This window comes from Scophthalmus maximus, chromosome 5 (genome assembly GCF_022379125.1).
Source record: "Scophthalmus maximus strain ysfricsl-2021 chromosome 5, ASM2237912v1, whole genome shotgun sequence".
In the NCBI taxonomy this organism is placed as follows: domain Eukaryota; kingdom Metazoa; phylum Chordata; class Actinopteri; order Pleuronectiformes; family Scophthalmidae; genus Scophthalmus; species Scophthalmus maximus.
This window is the reverse complement of record NC_061519.1, coordinates 27,959,218-27,980,403: the sequence shown is the minus strand read 5'-3', so window position 1 is coordinate 27,980,403 and position 21,186 is coordinate 27,959,218. Positions and strand designations below refer to the sequence as shown.

Below are 21,186 nucleotides of genomic sequence, written 5' to 3'. Positions count from 1 at the left end.
AGTCATCCGTGAGGAACTCGGAGTAGAGCCGCTGCTCCTTTGCATAGAAAGGAGCCAGTTGAGGTGGTTCGGGCATCTGGTAAGCATGCCCCCTGGGCGCCTCCCCTGGGAGGTGTTCCAGGCACGTCCAGCTGGGAGGAGACCTCGGGGTAGACCCAGGACTAGGTGGAGACATTATATCTCCACACTGGCCTGGGAACGCCTCGGGATCCCCCAGTCAGAGCTGGTTAATGTGGCCCGGGAAAGGGAAGTTTGGGGCCCCCTACTGAAGCTGCTGCCCCCGCGACCCGACCACGGATAAGCGGTTGATGATGAGATGAGATGAGATTCATGTTATTGATGATTGATGCCCCGCCCCCTGGTTGTCTAACTGCAGTAAGGGCATAAGCCCCGCCCCCTGGTGTCTCAGATTTTTCTTTAATTTGATCAGATTAAGTTTGTGTATAATCAGATTAAGTCTCTGTAATGTCCACAGGAAGGGTGTGTGTGTGTGTGTGTGTGTGTGTGTGTGTGTGTGTGTGTGTGTGTGTGTGTGTGTGTGTGTGTGTGTGTGTGTGTGTGTGTGTGTGTGTGTGTGCGTGCGTGCGTGCGTGCGTGCGTGCGTGCGTGCGTGCGTGCGTGCGTGCGTGCGTGCGTGCGTGCGTGCGTGCGTGCGTGCGTGCGTGCGTGCGTGCGTGCGTGCGTGCGTGCGTGCGTGCGTGCGTGCGTGCGTGCGTGCGTGCGTGCGTGCGTGCGTGCGTGCGTGCGTGCGTGTTTTTCTGAGAAGTGCTGTAATCCGGTTGAATCTGGTCCAGGATCAGTTCTTATATAAACTGATCTTTAACTGGTTTAACCTCAAGAAAAGAACATGAGCTAAACACAGAGTGACCCTGAACGCACCACGAGCTCAACATGACTCATCAGAGCCGATTGACGATAATAACTCAGTCTACTCCGGTCCCTCTGGTCCCGGTCTGGTCTCTCTGGTCCTGGTCTGGTCCCTCTGGTCCTGGTCCGGTCCCTCTGCTCCTGGTCTGGTCTCTCTGGTCCTGGTCCCTCTGGTCCTGGTCTGGGGTCTCTAGTCCTGGTCCGGTCCCTCTGGTCCTGGTCTGGTCCTGGTCCGGTCCCTCTGGTCCTGGTCTGGTCCCTCTGGTCCTGGTCCCTCTAGTCCTGGTCTGGTCCCACTGGTCCTGGTCTGGTCACTCTGGTCCTGGTCCCTCTAGTCCTGGTCTGGTCCCACTGGTCCTGGTCTGGTCTCTCTGGTCCTGAAGTTCTGACACACTTGATGTCCTCAGTGTGTGTGTTACAGAGACACACACATCCAGCAGGATTAGTGACGGAGGTATTTAAACTCTGAGTCAGTGAGTCAGTGAGTTTGAGTCAGTGAGTCAGTGCAGAGAAACATGCAGCAGATCTACAGAAGCTCTGACGAACAGTTAGAGATTTACACCACTGTTTTCTCCCCACAAGGTGAGTCCAGACACACACACACACACACACACACTTTCCTCAGGTATATTTAATGGACTACCGTTGTGTATTTATTAATGTTGTGTGTGTGTCAGTTTGCAGGTCAAGGAGGAGACATGTGGACACTGAGCAGGTAAAGCCCTGTCAGTAGACCGGTTGTCAGTAGACCGGTTGTCAGTAGACCTGTTGTCAGTAGACCTGATGTCAGTAGACCTGTTGTGAGTAGACCTGCTGTCAGTAGACCTGCTGTCAGTAGACCTGTTGTGAGTAGACCTGTTGTCAGTAGACCTGCTGTCAGTAGACCTGCTGTCAGTAGACCTGCTGTCAGTAGACCTGTTGTCAGTAGACCTGTTGTGAGTAGACCTGCTGTCCTATGACATGAGTTGATTAGCATTCCGCCAGCATGACCTCTGACCCGAGTATTTACAGCGTGTTGAGCTGAAGAGCAGCAGATTAAAGGTCACACTCAAACACACACACAGAAAACACACACACAGACACGCACTGATCTAATAAAAGTCCCTTAAACTGCAGATAATAAGTTAAAAACCTTTAACATTTCATTTAATATAATTGAATGAATTTATTTTCCAGTTGAGGACGGATGAGCAGCTGTTGAATGATGTCATGTACGAGGTGTGGTTATGAGCAACGGTGTTCTGTGATTGGCAGGTTGTGGTGGTGGGGAAACAGTCCCGGTCCCTGGACCTGGACCAGGGGGACCGGGTCCATGTCCAGTCTGAAACGGATGAGGACTGGAGGTTCAGACGTCTGTCAAATGGAGACAAAGGTTATTTACCAGCGTCGTGTGTGAAGCCGCTGCCGCAGGTAACAACACTCACCTGGTCGGCTGAAGTCCTGCACGTTAAGGGACGTGAAATGTTAAGGGACGTGTTAAGAGACATGTTAAGGGATGTGTTAAGAGACGTGTTAAGGGACGTTGTTAAGGGACTTGTTAAGGGAGACGTTAGGGGACATGTAATGTTTAATGACACGTTAAGAGACGTGTTAAGGGACGTGTTAAGAGACGTTAGGGGACATGTAATGTTTAAGGACACGTTAAGGGATGTGTTAAGAGACGTGTTAAGGGACGTTGTTAAGGGACTTGTTAAGGGAGACGTTAGGGGACATGTAATGTTTAAGGACACGTTAAGGGATGTGTTAAGAGACGTGTTAAGGGACGTGTTAAGAGACATGTTAAGGGATTGTTAAGAGACATATTAAGGGACGTGTTGGGGACCATGTTAAGGGACTTGTTAAGGGAGACATTAGGGGACATGTAATGTTCAAGGACACGTTAAGGGACATGTTAAGAGACTTGTCAGGGGACATGTTAAGGGACTTGTCAGGGGACATGTTAAGGGACTTGATAGACCTTAAAGGTCCCATATTATTCCCCTTTCCTGGTGTTTAACTTGAAGTTTTGATTCGTTAAACGTCGTGGGCCACGGTCAACACCGGGTACCGATGAATTTTGCAAAGGTAAAATAATTTGAGTTAGTTCTGGTTCTTGTATTAATATCCTTATGAAGCCTGTGCAGTGATGTTTCTTCCTGACATCCGACGACTGAACAGTTTCCTCGACATCTTCTCAAGTCGTTGATCGCTCAGCGACCGGATGACGGGGACTGTGTCGCTGTGACATCACATTGCTACAGAAGTCCTCGTGAAAACAACAGCTGCTGAATGTAGATTGTGTTTACTGTACTTACAGACCGAGACCTTATTTATTATGAAAAAAAATACAGGAAATCTCAATTTGGACAATATGGCCCTCTAAAGAGCGAACCTGTTCAGAGTGACAGAGGAAGAAACTCCAAAGATCCTTCAGACCTTATTTATTATTTTCCGCCACATTCACCAGACTCTCAGTTTATGTCTATTCATGTTCTGGACGTTTGTTTCATCTGAAGTGAATCACGTTCGTTTTCTTCATCTTAAGGTTGAATTGTACTGCGACTCAGGTTTTCGGGTCCGGAATGGCCCAGGTCCAGGATCCGGATCAGGATCGGGTCCAGGATCAGGGTCCAGGTCCAGGATCAGGATCGGGTTCTGGTCCAGGATCAGGATCGGGTCCAGGATCAGGTCCATGATCAGGATCGGGTCCAGGTCCAGGATCAGGATTGGGGCCAAAAGGTCCCGGATCAGGATCGGGTCCAAAAGGTCCAGGATCAGGACATGGAGATCAGCAGCTGATTGGCTGACATCCAGCGGTAATGTAACCTTTCTTTGTCGCAGGGCGGTGATTCGTCCAGAGCCACGCCCACGCAGATGAGGAGGGGGTCGGTGCCGGCTGTTGTGACGCCCACTGGCGCCCCCTGTGGCTGCACCAGGTAACCACAAGACTTTATGTAAATGTCAGACTGAAGTTATTCATGACATGGAAACTTTATTTAACTGTTGTTTTTGTGGGACCCCCCCCCCCCACACACACAGTGGTCACAGTACCCCAAAGCTGCTGAGGAGGAACAGCACCCGTCGGCCCCCAGTAGTGGCGGGGGGGTCAGCGGTTCATCCTCCCAGCTCCCCCAGCCTCCTCCACCGAGTCCTGGCCAAGTCCAGGAGGAAGAGCTGCCCCCACCTGCCCCACCCCACTGCCAACAGCGGCGCCATCAACACAGCCTTTCTGCCCGATGACGCTGGAGATGACTGATGTGTGGTTCCCATGGAAACTTCAGCTTTTACTCTGGGTTTTCTTTCCTGTTTTAGTTGTTTGATCAGATTATTTTACATTAAACCAAACTGACCTGCAGGTGTCAGCGTTTCTTTTCTTATCTTTTAAAAACTTTGTCTCTTCACACAAACGAGCTCGGAGATGAAATCCAGAGTTAATGTCAGAATCACGTCAGGTCCTCTGGACCACGTCAGGTCCTCAGGACCACGGCAGGTTCTCAGGACCACGTCAGGTCCTCAGGACCACGTCAGGTCCACAGGACCACGCCAGGTTCTCAGGACCACGTCAGATCCTCAAGACCACGCCAGGATCATGGACCACGTCAGGATCATGGACCACGCCGGGTTCTCAGGACCACATCGGGTTCTCAGGACTGTTGAGAAATTTTCGTCTATCCTCCCAGAGAAACTCCTAAGACAAGTATTTCTCAGGCACCAAACGAGGTCATCTCATCTATGTCAGGCCAAAACAATCATTGAGCAGCGGAAGTCTCTCTTGAGGTGTCATAGTTGCAGGGAGATGACGACATTACTCAAAGCTAAATACACTACAGAGACCGGGAACAGGCAGACTATCCTGGGACACCGAACACTGTGAACCTGTTGATCTGTGCAGCGAACCGGAAGTCTCCTCAATATTAAAATCTTATAATAAATACTTCTGCTTAAGACATCCACGGTTTCCGTCTTCCTGAATCAGCATCCACTCCATCAATTATTCCATTTCAAGGACCACGTCAGGTTCAGGGACCACGTCAGGTCCTCAGGACTACGTCTGGTTCATGGACCAAGTCAGGTTTAGTTAAACCAGATCTTCAGGTCTGTGATCAACACAAGATCCAATAAAAACATGAAGCTCCTTCATATTCCCTCAGACATTTAATGAAGTTTCTTAGATTCACAAGTTTCATGTGAAAAACAATAAATGAATGAGTGAATAAATAAATAAATAAATACATACATTTGTTCCAAACTTTCACTACGAATAACATTTTAACAAATTCACTTGTGACTAATCAATAAAAATCCATCAGACGTTCAAAGTGCAAAAGGGAGTTTTCAGTATAAAGTGCCTTCATGTTGAAACATTAAAAAGATAAAAATGTTAAAAACTGTAAAAGCCCTGCAGTCACAATGATGAATGATTGACAGGACGACTCAGCTGGTGATGATGAAGATGAAGATCAGATCTGTATCATCTGTCGTCCCAAACATCACCTACAGCTCAAATCTCAGCTGACCAGACGAGACGAGACAAGATGAGACAACACTACACGAGACAAGACGAGACGACACTACAGGAGATGAGATGAGAAGAGACAACACAAGATGAGAAGAGACGACACGACAAGACGAGAAGAGACAACACGAGATGAGGAGACAACACGAAACAAGACGAGACAACACAAGATGAGAAGAGACAACACGAGATGAGGAGACGACACGAAACAAGACGGGACAACACAAGATGAGAAGAGACAACACGAGATGAGGAGACGACACGAAACAAGACGGGACAACACAAGATGAGAAGAGACGAGAACACGACATGAGACAACACAAGATGAGAAGAGACAACACGACAACACAAGATGAGAAGAGACAACACAAGATGAGAAGAGACAACACGACACAAGACGAGACAACACGAGATGAGAAGAGACAACACGAGATGAGGAGACGACACGACACAAGACGAGAAGAGACGACACAAGATGAGAAGAGACAACACGACACAAGACGAGACAACACGAGATGAGAAGAGACAACACGAGATGAGGAGACGACACGACACAAGACGAGAAGAGACGACACAAGATGAGAAGAGACAACACGAGATGAGGAGAGACAACACAACACAAGACGAGACAACATGAGATGAGAAGAGACAACACGAGATGAGAGACAACACAACACAAGACGAGACAACACGAGATGAGAAGAGACAACACGACACAAGACGAGACAACACGAGATGAGAAGAGACGACACAAGATGAGAAGAGACAACACAAGATGAGGAGAGACAACACGACACAAGACGAGACAACACGAGATGAGAAGAGACGACACAAGATGAGAAGAGACAACACGACACATGACGAGACAACACGAGATGAGAAGAGACGACACAAGATGAGAAGAGACGACACAAGATGAGAAGAGACAACACGACACAAGACGAGACAACACGAGATGAGAAGAGACGACACAAGATGAGAAGAGACAACACGACACATGACGAGACAACATGAGATGAGAAGAGACGACACGAGAACACGACATGAGACAACACAAGATGAGAAGAGACAACACGACACAGATGAGAAGAGACAACACAAGATGAGAAGAGACAACACGACACAACACGAGATGAGAAGAGACAACACGACACAACACAAGATGAGAAGAGACAACACAAGATGAGAAGAGACAACACGACACAACACGAGATGAGAAGAGACAACACGACACAACACAAGATGAGAAGAGACAACACGACACAGATGAGAAGAGACAACACAAGATGAGAAGAGACAACACGACACAACACGAGATGAGAAGAGACAACACGACACAACACAAGATGAGAAGAGACAACACAAGATGAGAAGAGACAACACGACACAAGACAAGATGAGAAGAGACAACACAAGATGAGAAGAGACAACACGACACAACACGAGATGAGAAGAGACAACACGACACAACACAAGATGAGAAGAGACAACACAAGATGAGAAGAGACAACACGACACAACACAAGATGAGAAGAGACAACAAGAGACAACACAAGATGAGAAGAGACAACACGACACAACATGAGATGAGAAGAGACAACACAAAACAACACAAGATGAGAAGAGACAACACGAGATTAGAAGAGACGACACAAGATGAGACGAGATGAGACAACACGACACGAGAAGAGACAACACGAAATAAAACGAGAAGAGATAAGACGAGAAGAGACAACACGACACGAGATGAGACAACACGACACGAGACGAGATGAGACAACACGACACGAGCAGAGACAACACGAGATGAGACGAAGTGCTGTCTGAGCAGCATCAAGTGGTCTGAACAGGTCTTACCTCGAAAGGGGTCGGTGGGGGTGCGGGATCCTCTAGGGACTGTAGCTCACTAACAGGCTGCTCACACCACATCACGTCCTGCAGAACGGGGCTCAGCAGACTCTCCCACTGGACCTGGAGGACAAATCAGTCCACATGAGACACATCAGTCCCCATCTGTCCACATGAGACTGTCAAGTTTAAATTGTACCAGACGTTCTGTGAAGTAATCAGAGAGAGAGAGAGAGAGAGAGAGAGAGAGAGAGAGAGAGAGAGAGAGAGAGAGAGAGAGAGAGAGAGAGAGAGAGAGAGAGAGAGAGAGAGAGAGAGAGAGAGAGAGAGAGAGAGAGAGAGAGAGAGAGAGAGAGAGAGAGAGAGAGAGAGAGAGAGAGAGAGGCCGACCGACCTCCGGGCTGCTGTCGGACAGCTGGCTGTCGAGGTCGACGACCCTCCACGTTGTGTTCCTGGTTCGGCTCAGACGAACTGAAACGATCTGAAACAGAAACAAACTGTGTCAACTTCACTGACACCACGGAAACTACAGGACACATTAACCTTCACAGTGACATCACTGATCGTCTCACCTCGTCCTGACTGCTGCTCATCCTCAGTGGTGACGGTGTCCAAGGACCTGACGTCAGCAGACGTCTGATCTTCTCCCGGATCTCTGGAGGCGTCCTGAACACAACAGCTACTGTCACTACTGTCCGTCATTGATCTGATCAGGTCTTCATTGATCCTTTGGTATCAGCTGATGTGACACGTACTGGTTGTTGCAGTGCAGACAGTCCTGCTGCTCGGTGCTGCTCGAGTGTTTGAGGGAGCAGACGGGGTCGGAGGTGGGTGGAAACGTCTGGTCCTCAGAACTGCACAGATTGGAGAACTGAAACAACAGACAAACATCAGACGACAGAAAGAAAAAATCGTCAGACAAGCGACAGAAAAACAAACGACAGACGACAGAAAGACAAACGTCAGACGACAGAAAGACAAACAACAGACGACAGAAAGACAAACGTCAGACGACAGAAAGACAAACGACAGACAAACATCAGACGACAGAAAGACAAACGACAAAGACAAACGACAGACAAACGTCAGACGACAGAAAGACAAACATCAGACTACAGAAAGACAAACATCAAACAAACATCAGACGACAGAAAGACAAACGTCAGACGACAGAAAGACAAACGTCAGACAAACATCAGATGACTGAAAGACAACGACAGACGACAGAAAGACAAACGTCAGAAAGACAAACATCAGACAAACGTCAGACGACAGAAAGACAAACGTCAGAAAGACAAACATCAGACAAACGTCAGAAGACAGAATGACAAACGTCAGACAAACATTTGACAAACTTCAGAGGACAGAAAGACAAACGACAGACAAGCATCAGACGACAGAAAGACAAACCACGGACAAACGTCAGACGACAGAAAGACAAACGACAGACAAACATCAGACAAACATCAGACAAACAGACGACAGAAAGACAAATGTCAGACTGAAGAAAGACAAAGGTCAGACAAACATCAGACAACAGAAAGACAAACGTCAGACGACAGAAAGACAAACATCAGACAAACATCAGACAAACATCAGACAAACAGACGACAGAAAGACAAATGTCAGACGACAGAAAGACAAACATCAGACAAACGTCAGACGACTGAAAGACAAACGTCAGACAACAGAAAGACAAACGTCTGACAAACTTCAGACGACAGAAAGACAAACGTCAGACGACTGAAAGACAAACGTCAGACAACAGAAAGACAAACGTCTGACAAACTTCAGACGACAGAAAGACAAACATCAGACAACAGAAAGACAAACGTCAGACGACAGAAAGACAAACGTCAGACAAACATCAGAAAAATTCAGACAACAACAGACAAACATCAGACGACAGAAAGACAAACGACAGACAAACATCAGATGACAGAAAGACAAACGTCAGACGAAGGTCAGACAAACGTCAGACGAAGGTCAGACAAACATCAGACGACAGAAAGACAAACGACAGACAAACATCAGATGACAGAAAGACAAACGTCAGACGAAGGTCAGACAAACATCAGACGACAGAAAGACAAACGACAGACAAACATCAGACGACAGAAAGACAAACATCAGACGACAGAAAGACAAACGACAGACAAACATCAGACGACAGAAAGACAAACAACAGACGACAGAAAGACAAACAACAGACGACAGAAAGACAAACGTCAGACGAAAGAAAGACAGACGTCAGACGACAAAAAGACAAACATCAGACAAACGTCAGACGACAGAAAGACAAACATCAGACAAACGTCAGACGACAGAAAGACAAACGTCAGACGACAGAAAGACAAACGTCAGACAAACTTCAGACGACAGAAAGACAAACATCAGACAACAGAAAGACAAACGTCAGACGACAGAAAGACAAACGTCAGACAAACATCAGATGACAGAAAGACAAACGTCAGACGAAGGTCACACAAACATCAGACGACAGAAAGACAAACAACAGACGACAGAAAGACAAACGTCAGACGACAGAAAGACAAACAACAGACGACAGAAAGACAAACGTCAGACGACAGAAAGACAAACGTCAGACGACAAAAAGACAAACATCAGACAAACGTCAGACGACAGAAAGACAAACATCAGACAAACGTCAGACGACAGAAAGACAAACGTCAGACAAACATCAGACGACAGAAAGACAAACATCAGACGACAGAAAGACAAACGTCAGACAAACGTTAGACAAACGTCAGACAAACGTTAGACAAACGTCAGACAAAACGTCAGACAACAGAAAGACAAACGTCAGGCGACAGAAAGACAAACATCAGACAAACGTCAGACGACAGAAAGACAAACATTAGACAAACATCCGAAGACTGAAAGACAAATGTCAGACGACAGAAAGACAAACGACAGACAAACATCAGACGACAGAATGACAAATGTCAGACAGACGTCAGACAAAGGGTCAGACAAACGTCAGACGACAGAAAGACAAACGACAGAAAGACAAACGACAGACAAATGACAGAAAGACAAACGTCAGACAGACAAACATCAGACTACAGAAAGACAAAGGTTAGACAAACGTCAGACGACAGAAAGACAAACGTCAGACAAACATCAGACAAACGTCAGACGACAGAAAGACAAAGGTCAGACAAACGTCAGACGACAGAAAGACAAACATCAGACAAACGTCAGACGACAGAAAGACAAACGTCAGACGACAGAAAGACAAAGGTCAGACAAATGTCAGACGACAGAAAGACAAACGTCAGACGACAGAAAGACAAAGGTCAGACAAACGTCAGACGACAGAAAGACAAACATCAAACAAATATCAGACGACAGAAAGACAAACGTCAGACAAACATCAGACGACAGAAAGACAAACGTCAGACAAACATCAGACGACAGAAAGACAAACCTCAGACAAACATCAGATGACTGAAAGACAAAACTCAGACGACAGAAAGACAAACGTCAGACGACAGAAAGACAAACGTCAGACGACAAAAAGACAAACATCAGACAAACGTCAGACGACAGAAAGACAAACATCAGACAAACGTCAGACGACAGAAAGACAAACGTCAGACAAACATCAGACGACAGAAAGACAAACATCAGACGACAGAAAGACAAAGGTCAGACAAACGTCAGACGACAGAAAGACAAACGTCAGACGACAGAAAGACAAAGGTCAGACAAACGTCAGACGACAGAAAGACAAACGTCAGACAAACATCAGACGACAGAAAGACAAACATCAGACGACAGAAAGACAAACAACAGACAAAACGTCAGACAACAGAAAGACAAACGTCAGGCGACAGAAAGACAAACATCAGACAAACGTCAGACGACAGAAAGACAAACATTAGACAAACATCCGAAGACTGAAAGACAAATGTCAGACGACAGAAAGACAAACGACAGACAAACATCAGACGACAGAATGACAAATGTCAGACAGACGTCAGACAAAGGGTCAGACAAACGTCAGACGACAGAAAGACAAACGACAGAAAGACAAACGACAGACAAATGACAGAAAGACAAACATCAGACAGACAAACATCAGACTACAGAAAGACAAAGGTCAGACAAACGTCAGACGACAGAAAGACAAACGTCAGACAAACATCAGACAAACGTCAGACGACAGAAAGACAAAGGTCAGACAAACGTCAGACGACAGAAAGACAAACATCAGACAAACGTCAGACGACAGAAAGACAAACGTCAGACGACAGAAAGACAAAGGTCAGACAAACGTCAGACGACAGAAAGACAAACGTCAGACGACAGAAAGACAAACGTCAGACGACAGAAAGACAAAGGTCAGACAAACGTCAGACGACAGAAAGACAAACGTCAGACGACAGAAAGACAAAGGTCAGACAAACGTCAGACGACAGAAAGACAAACGTCAGACGACAGAAAGACAAAGGTCAGACAAACGTCAGACGACAGAAAGACAAACATCAAACAAATATCAGACGACAGAAAGACAAACGTCAGACAAACATCAGACGACAGAAAGACAAACGTCAGACAAACATCAGACGACAGAAAGACAAACGTCAGACAAACATCAGACGACAGAAAGACAAACGTCAGACAAACATCAGACGACAGAAAGACAAACCTCAGACAAACATCAGATGACTGAAAGACAAAACTCAGACGACAGAAAGACAAACGTCAGAAAGACAAACATCAGACAAACGTCAGACGACAGAAAGACAAATGTCAGACAGACGTCAGACAAAGGGTCAGACAAACGTCAGACGACAGAAAGACAAACGACAGAAAGACAAACGACATACAAACGTCAGACGACAGAAAGACAAACATCAGACAAACGTCAGACGACAGAAAGACAAATGTCAGACGACAGAAAGACAAACGTCAGACGACTGAGAGACAAACGTCAGACGACAGAAAGACAAACGTCAGACAACAGAAAGACAAACATCAGACAAACGTCAGGCGACAGAAAGACAAACATCTGACAAATGTCAGACGACAGAAAGACAAACATTAGACAAACGTCAGACGACAGAAAGACAAACGTCAGACAAACATCAGACGACAGAAAGACAAACGATAGACAAACATCAGACGACAGAAAGACAAACGACAGACAAACATCAGACGACAGAAAGACAAACGACAGACAAACATCAGACGACAGAAAGACAAACAACAGACGACAGAAAGACAAACGTCAGACGACAGAAAGACAAACGTCAGACGACAGAAAGACAAACATCAGACAAACGTCAGACGACAGAAAGACAATCAGACAAACGTCAGACAAACATCAGACGACAGAAAGACAAACGTCAGACAAACGTTAGACAAACGTCAGACGACTGAAAGACAAACAACAGACAAAACGTCAGACAACAGAAAGACAAACGTCAGGCGACAGAAAGACAAACATCAGACAAACGTCAGACGACAGAAAGACAAACATTAGACAAACATCCGAAGACTGAAAGACAAATGTCAGACGACAGAAAGACAAACGACAGACAAACATCAGACGACAGAATGACAAATGTCAGACAGACGTCAGACAAAGGGTCAGACAAACGTCAGACGACAGAAAGACAAACGACAGAAAGACAAACGACAGACAAATGACAGAAAGACAAACATCAGACAGACAAACATCAGTCTACAGAAAGACAAAGGTCAGACAAACGTCAGACGACAGAAAGACAAACGTCAGACAAACATCAGACAAACGTCAGACGACAGAAAGACAAACATCAGACGACAGAAAGACAAAGGTCAGACAAACGTCAGACGACAGAAAGACAAACGTCAGACGACAGAAAGACAAAGGTCAGACAAACGTCAGACGACAGAAAGACAAACGTCAGACGACAGAAAGACAAAGGTCAGACAAACGTCAGACGACAGAAAGACAAACGTCAGACGACAGAAAGACAAAGGTCAGACAAACGTCAGACGACAGAAAGACAAAGGTCAGACAAACGTCAGACGACAGAAAGACAAACGTCAGACGACAGAAAGACAAAGGTCAGACAAACGTCAGACGACAGAAAGACAAACATCAAACAAATATCAGACGACAGAAAGACAAACGTCAGACAAACATCAGACGACAGAAAGACAAACGTCAGACAAACATCAGACGACAGAAAGACAAACCTCGGACGACAGAAAGACAAACGTCAGAAAGACAAACATCAGACAAACGTCAGACTACAGAAAGACAAACGTCAGACAAACATCTGACAAACTTCAGAGGACAGAAAGACTAACGACAGACAAGCATCAGACGACAGAAAGACAAATGTCAGACAGACGTCAGACAAAGGGTCAGTCGACAGAAAGACAAACGACAGAAAGACAAACGACAGACAAACATCAGATGACAGACAGACAAACGACAGACAAACATCAGATGACAGAATGACAAATGTCAGACAAACGTCAGACGACAGAAAGACAAACATCAGACTGAAGAAAGACAAAGGTCAGACAAACATCAGACAACAGAAAGACAAACATTAGACAAACATCCGAAGACTGAAAGACAAAACTCAGACGACAGAAAGACAAACGTCAGAAAGACAAACATCAGACAAACGTCAGACGACAGAAAGACAAACGACAGAAAGACAAACGACATACAAACGTCAGACGACAGAAAGACAAACATCAGACAAACGTCAGACGACAGAAAGACAAATGTCAGACGACAGAAAGACAAACGTCAGACGACTGAGAGACAAACGTCAGACGACAGAAAGACAAACGTCAGACAACAGAAAGACAAACATCAGACAAACGTCAGGCGACAGAAAGACAAACATCTGACAAATGTCAGACGACAGAAAGACAAACATTAGACAAACGTCAGACGACAGAAAGACAAACGTCAGACAAACATCAGACGACAGAAAGACAAACGATAGACAAACATCAGACGACAGAAAGACAAACGACAGACAAACATCAGACGACAGAAAGACAAACGACAGACAAACATCAGACGACAGAAAGACAAACAACAGACGACAGAAAGACAAACGTCAGACGACAGAAAGACAAACGTCAGACGACAGAAAGACAAACATCAGACAAACGTCAGACGACAGAAAGACAATCAGACAAACGTCAGACAAACATCAGACGACAGAAAGACAAACGTCAGACAAACGTTAGACAAACGTCAGACGACTGAAAGACAAACAACAGACAAAACGTCAGACAACAGAAAGACAAACGTCAGGCGACAGAAAGACAAACATCAGACAAACGTCAGACGACAGAAAGACAAACATTAGACAAACATCCGAAGACTGAAAGACAAATGTCAGACGACAGAAAGACAAACGACAGACAAACATCAGACGACAGAATGACAAATGTCAGACAGACGTCAGACAAAGGGTCAGACAAACGTCAGACGACAGAAAGACAAACGACAGAAAGACAAACGACAGACAAATGACAGAAAGACAAACATCAGACAGACAAACATCAGTCTACAGAAAGACAAAGGTCAGACAAACGTCAGACGACAGAAAGACAAACGTCAGACAAACATCAGACAAACGTCAGACGACAGAAAGACAAACATCAGACGACAGAAAGACAAAGGTCAGACAAACGTCAGACGACAGAAAGACAAACGTCAGACGACAGAAAGACAAAGGTCAGACAAACGTCAGACGACAGAAAGACAAACGTCAGACGACAGAAAGACAAAGGTCAGACAAACGTCAGACGACAGAAAGACAAACGTCAGACGACAGAAAGACAAAGGTCAGACAAACGTCAGACGACAGAAAGACAAAGGTCAGACAAACGTCAGACGACAGAAAGACAAACGTCAGACGACAGAAAGACAAAGGTCAGACAAACGTCAGACGACAGAAAGACAAACATCAAACAAATATCAGACGACAGAAAGACAAACGTCAGACAAACATCAGACGACAGAAAGACAAACGTCAGACAAACATCAGACGACAGAAAGACAAACCTCGGACGACAGAAAGACAAACGTCAGAAAGACAAACATCAGACAAACGTCAGACTACAGAAAGACAAACGTCAGACAAACATCTGACAAACTTCAGAGGACAGAAAGACAAACGACAGACAAGCATCAGACGACAGAAAGACAAATGTCAGACAGACGTCAGACAAAGGGTCAGTCGACAGAAAGACAAACGACAGAAAGACAAACGACAGACAAACATCAGATGACAGACAGACAAACGACAGACAAACATCAGATGACAGAATGACAAATGTCAGACAAACGTCAGACGACAGAAAGACAAACATCAGACTGAAGAAAGACAAAGGTCAGACAAACATCAGACAACAGAAAGACAAACATTAGACAAACATCCGAAGACTGAAAGACAAATGTCAGACGACAGAAAGACAAACATTAGACGACAGAAAGACAAACGTCAGACAAACATCAGACGACAGAATGACAAATGCCAGACAGACGTCAGACAAAGTGTCAGACAAACGTCAGACGACAGAAAGACAATCGACAGAAAGACAAACGACAGACAAACATCAGACGACAGAATGACAAATGTCAGACAAACATCAGACGACAGAATGACAAATGTCAGAAAACAGAAAGACAAACGTCAGACAACAGAAAGACAAACATCAGATGACAGAAAGACAAACGTCAGACAACAGAAAGACAAACGTCAAGCAACAGAAAGACAAACGTCAGACGACAGAAAGACAAACGCAGACAAACATCAGACAACAGAAAGACAAAAGTCAGGCGACAGAAAGACAAACATCAGACAAACGTCAGACAAACGACCAAAAGTCAAACGTCAGACGACAGAAAGACAAAAGTCAGGCGACAGAAAGATAAACATCAGACGGACGAACATCTGACGTCAGAAAGACAAACATCAGACAAACGTCAGACAACCGAAAGACAAACATCAAACAGACGGACATCAGACGTCAGAAAGACAAACATCAGACAAACGAACATCAGACGTCAGAAAGACAAAAATCATACAAACGTCAGACAAAGGTCAGACGACAGAAAGACAAACGTCAGACAAACATCAGACAAAGGTCAGACAAACGTCAGACAAACGTCAGACGACAGAAAGACAAACGTTAGACAAACATCAGACAAAGGTCAGACAAACGTCAGACAAAGGTCAGACGACAGAAAGACAAACGTCAGACAAAGGTCAGACAAAGGTCAGACAAACGTCAGACAAAGGTCAGACGACAGAAAGACAAACGTTGGACAAACGTCAGACGACAGAAAGACAAACGCAGACAAACTTCAGACAAACATCTGACAACAGTCTTACATCAGGACAACGACTGCTCTTCACCTGAGAGGGGGAGAAGCTCAGGGGGAGAAGCTCCACCCCCTGCTGCTGCAGCTCAGAGGTGGAGGCTAACTCTTCACTGCTCATCAGCTGCTCCACCTGCACAAAGACACACCATTACTGCACAGGACCAGGGGTCAGGTAAGGTCACAGGTCAGGTGGTGATGGTTCACATGATAAGTCGTGCTGACTCTGATCCTGCTTCAGACAAATTTACAGCATAAACTCAAATCGTTGGTTCTGTACTTTTTCAATCATTTTCGCACAACATGTCATTTTCTGCCACCAGAGGGCATCTCAGTCTAAATCACAGACTGAATACATCAAGATGGACGACAAACATCAGACAAACGTCAGACAAACGTCCGATCAACAGTCTGACATCAGGACAAACATCTGCTCTTCACCTGAGAGGGGGAGAAGATCAGGGGGAGAAGCTCCACATCCTGCTCCACCTCCTGCTGATGCAGCTCGGAGGCGGATGCTTTGTCCTCACTGCTCATCAGCTGCTCCACCTGCACACAGCACACCGTTAACTGCAAAGGACCAGGGGTCAGGTCAGATCACAGGTCAGGTGGTGAGTCGTGCTGACTCTGACAAACTTACAGCATTAACTGAAATCGTTGGTTCTGTACTTTTTCAATCATTATCGCACAACATATCATTTCCTGCCACTGGAGGGCGTCTCAGTCTAAATCACAGACTGAATACATCAAGATGGACGATATGACTCCCCCTGGTGATCAGTGTTGATGGTGCAGCTTCACTGCAGTAACAGAGTCTTAAGTGGATACAGATGGAACATCCGTCTCTCTTTTATAATTATACATTAAAGTCATATGATCACATCGAGCTTCTCAGGTTACTGACAGGTTCCAGGAGTGAAAATCCCATATTCATATTCTACATTGACATTTTGATTATTAGCCATAATGTGGTAACTATGCAGGTCGAATCACCTGTCGAGCTTTGAGGTTGTTAAACGATGGAACATGAACCTGTACACGACACAAGTCTGTATGAAATCAACCTTGTTTTAATTTTAGTTTTAAAACTCTTCATATAAATATTTTATGAAACGTCAATGAAGGAAATGAACGAATGGTAAATTAACATCTGGAACCGGAGCTGTTCAAGAAGTGGGCGGAGTCACTGTTGCTCTCTATTCACTAAAGCTCCCTTTCAAAATATGAAATGACCTTCTGTGTAAACACCTTGCACATTCTCAGATAGGAGGAGGGGCTGGGACAGGTGGAGCACAGGTAGGCGAAGCTTCTCTGTTCGCTCAAGGTGCAGCTGGACTTGTCCATCACGTTGGACACACTGTCCGCCTGCGGGAGGATTGTCAGCATTAGACCACATCTATGCTGGGGGGGCGGGGACCTTGTTGGGGGGGCGGGGACCTTGGTGGTGGTGGGGCGGGTGCAGGTCCTAGAGCTGAATTCCTGTCTCAGCTTGTTCACCTTCCTCCTCAAGGTGGAGTTCCAGCGGTTCTTGATGGAGTTATCTGTCCTGAGGATGAGACGCAAAATCGTCAGTCACACCTGCTGATCTCTGACCACCGACCCCGCAGACCCTCTACGTACCTGCCAGGCAGCAGTCTGGAAATGTGGGCCCAGCGGTTACCCAGAAGTCTATGGGCCTTACAGATGATCAGATCCTCCTCCCGCGTCCAGCTGCCCTTCTTCACCGCCGGGTCCAGGTTGTTGTGCCAGCGCTCGCGACACTGCTTCCCGCTACGACTGCACAGGTGTTTGGCGATAAGCGACCAGCGCTTCATACCGTTCTTATGGACCAGCGTGATCAACTGCACAGGAAGTGACATCACAACATATTATTAGCATGTATGAGGAAGACCTGCTGGATACAGCAGACACAGTACAGGGAATTCTGTCTGGACTGATCAGCTGATTAGTGTCAGACAGAGGACTCAGGATGGTGTTGTGTTGACTGGGTTGTTAGCGGCGCCTTTACCCTCTCGTCCTCCTCCTCAGTCCAGGGACCTTTCACAATCTCTGGATTCCTTATCTGCAGCCGGTCCACATCTGACCTCTGACCCTGAGACAGACACAGACAGAGAGGACGGTTCCTCATCATCATCATAAGTCCTAATGTCACTGACCGACAACTATCAAAAGATTGATTTCACAATAAAAGCCCTGCTGCTGCTCAACCCAGAAGCTTTACTGTGAAGGAGCTGGACACTTCCTGTTAGATAAGGAGAGGATGTCACCTCGTCTTGTGTCCATGCAGGCGTCTCTACTCTGACACTGCAGAATCGTCCTCTACGTCCTGATCGAATCACACTGAGACACAAACACATGGACCATCAGTGTTTCTGTCATGTTTCTGATCACTTTGATTTTCATTTGTTATTTCATGATATCAAAACGTGATGATTGACAGCTGACACTGCCTCAGGATTGGTTCAGAGCGCGCGAGCGGAGCCTCGATACCACGGCTCCACTCCACATGACGTCAGCAGCACAAGATGGCGGCTCCATGATTGTTTTTATATACAGCCACCGATTGTCTTTCGTGACAGGTGTGTGTGACAGTGTGTTGTGTGTACTTTAGTTCTCACCACGACCTCAGGCTTCTTCTGCTCATCATACGAACACTGAACAGCTTCTGCAGGAAACACAGCACACACACTTTTCTTCATCATGTGTGTGAAGCAGCAGACTCATCGTGTCGTTATAAAACACATTCATGTTGTGTTAATAACCGTCAGTTGTTGCTCTGTGACTTATTCAAGTACAAATACTGTGTCCTGTGTGACCGAATCAACTATATAACAATATCTTCTACTTTATATTTCATTTAATTTTTACTTTATTTCCAACAAATATAAAAATAAAAAGCAAGTGTGACACTGCAAACGTAAAAAAAAGGTCCATTTGCGACAGCTGCAGACAGCTGACATCTACCGACACTGTTTCCTGGTATATGCTCATTACTCCACTATGAACCAATCACATCGCTGGATTCGAGCTGATCGTTTTGTAAGACCCTGTATTCAACTGCTAATAATAAACTGTACAATTTTAGCAGCTATAAAAATCTATTTCCACCAAATCATTAACATTCAGACCCCTGGTCAAATATTTACAAAGCCAAACAAAAGAAGATCACATGATATAACAATCCTATAGGTCGAGAGAGTGACTTCAACTTCTTCTACTTATTACCACCCGTTATATTACGTTATGGTCGTTGTGTTTTTTAAACATAATGATCATACTTCAGTCACGAAGGACAAACTCTGACTCATTAAAGTCTGTGACAGTTGAGCTAACCACCGTTAGCACGCGTTAGCATCCGCGCGCCCGCTCCGACCGTTAACGCGGGTTAAATTGTGACTGTCCCGGCTCAGACCGGGACTTTGGTCCGGTACACGCTGCCGCCTGTGTCCCCGGTGCTTTACCGGTCGAGATGTGGCGTTTAACTGCGGGTGAACTCACCGGCGGCGGGTCCGAGGAGGAGAGAAACGGCCGCGAGGGTTCAACAGACTCTCCTCTGATTGGACGCGTTACTAACGGTGCTGCTGACGTCAGTGACGATGTGGAGCCAAGTCACCTGGATCGCCCTCTGGCGTCCGGCTGCAGTATAGGTCATAAGCCCCGCCCCGTCCGTGTTAGCAGATGGGACATGGACTGACCACTATGGATTTTTATAAATAGTTATAGATATAGATATAATATATATTTTTTAGATGTCGTTATCAAAGCTTTTATGACAAAGACATGTAGTTGGGGCTTGATATTTTAGTTGGCCGAAATATCGGTCGGGCTCTAAACTAATCGGCTGATACTGTCATGTCTGTAAAAGGCTAATATTGGACGATATTATCGACCAACAGATGTATTGGTCGGGTTCTAATGTGAGGTCATTCTGATCACTTTGCATTTGTTATTTGATGATAAAAAAACGGGCTGAGACATCATGATTGACAGCTGACAAACGGGCTGAGACATCATGATTGACAGCTGACACTGACTCGTGATTGCACGTCATCCATGTTTTAGTACAGTCTGTCAGAATCAGTGGTATTCTGCCTGGTTCACCAGGAGAGTCCATGAGACCAAATCTTGTGAAGATGTTCATTTAGTACATTATGGTCCAGTTACAGTCAAATATCTTTCTTGAGTTAAAGGATGCTACAGTGTTGACAACACTGAAGGAGAAATGAATAGCGTGTACATAATAAACAGAATCATGTTGAATTGATGAAGAGATTCATTGTCAGTGTTCCGCCATTTTTTAACATGTGTCACTGTCACAGGACAATTTCCGGAGCAGAAGGGGCCGACAATACGTCTGTTATGCTGGTTGCCAGCCACCATTAGAAACAAAGAAGAAGAAGAAGAAGTAGAAGAAAAATAAGAATAGTGTACAACCAATCACGTTGCGATCTCTTAGCTGGACCAAGAACATGGCCTCGACCAGAGCTCAACGCTTTGAAGCCATTTTGTTCGGCGCCATCTTGTTTTTTGAAACCAGAAGTAACCACAGTCAGGCCACACCCCCCGCTCCTCCACCTACAACAAGGGACCAGCGGTCAAT

The 21,186-nt window shown here is 45.6% G+C and overlaps 1 protein-coding gene across 16 annotated transcripts; it reads right to left on the bottom strand.

Moving 5' to 3' along the window:
* Positions 1 to 3,271: 3,271 nt before the first annotated feature.
* LOC118310742 (myb-related protein B-like) lies at positions 3,272 to 21,118 on the bottom strand. 16 transcript variants are annotated; one of them, XM_035633975.2, is made up of 14 exons: positions 21,021 to 21,118; positions 19,205 to 19,251; positions 18,854 to 18,926; positions 18,595 to 18,678; positions 18,207 to 18,427; positions 18,024 to 18,132; positions 17,820 to 17,951; positions 17,028 to 17,156; positions 16,600 to 16,719; positions 7,966 to 8,081; positions 7,783 to 7,876; positions 7,605 to 7,691; positions 7,220 to 7,333; positions 3,272 to 3,773 (listed from the first exon to the last, which is right to left on the bottom strand). In XM_035633975.2, exons 2-14 carry the CDS (start codon positions 19,231 to 19,233, stop codon positions 3,621 to 3,623), a joined length of 1,461 nt encoding a protein of 486 aa, XP_035489868.1. In that variant the 5' UTR covers positions 19,234 to 19,251; positions 21,021 to 21,118; the 3' UTR covers positions 3,272 to 3,620. The 16 variants fall into 16 exon arrangements, with proteins under 16 accessions (XP_035489868.1, XP_035489867.1, XP_035489869.1 ...); XM_035633974.2 differs by lacking the exon at positions 21,021 to 21,118 and adding an exon at positions 20,085 to 20,248; XM_035633976.1 differs by lacking the exon at positions 21,021 to 21,118 and adding an exon at positions 19,920 to 20,017.
* Between the last annotated feature and the right edge of the window lie 68 nt (positions 21,119 to 21,186).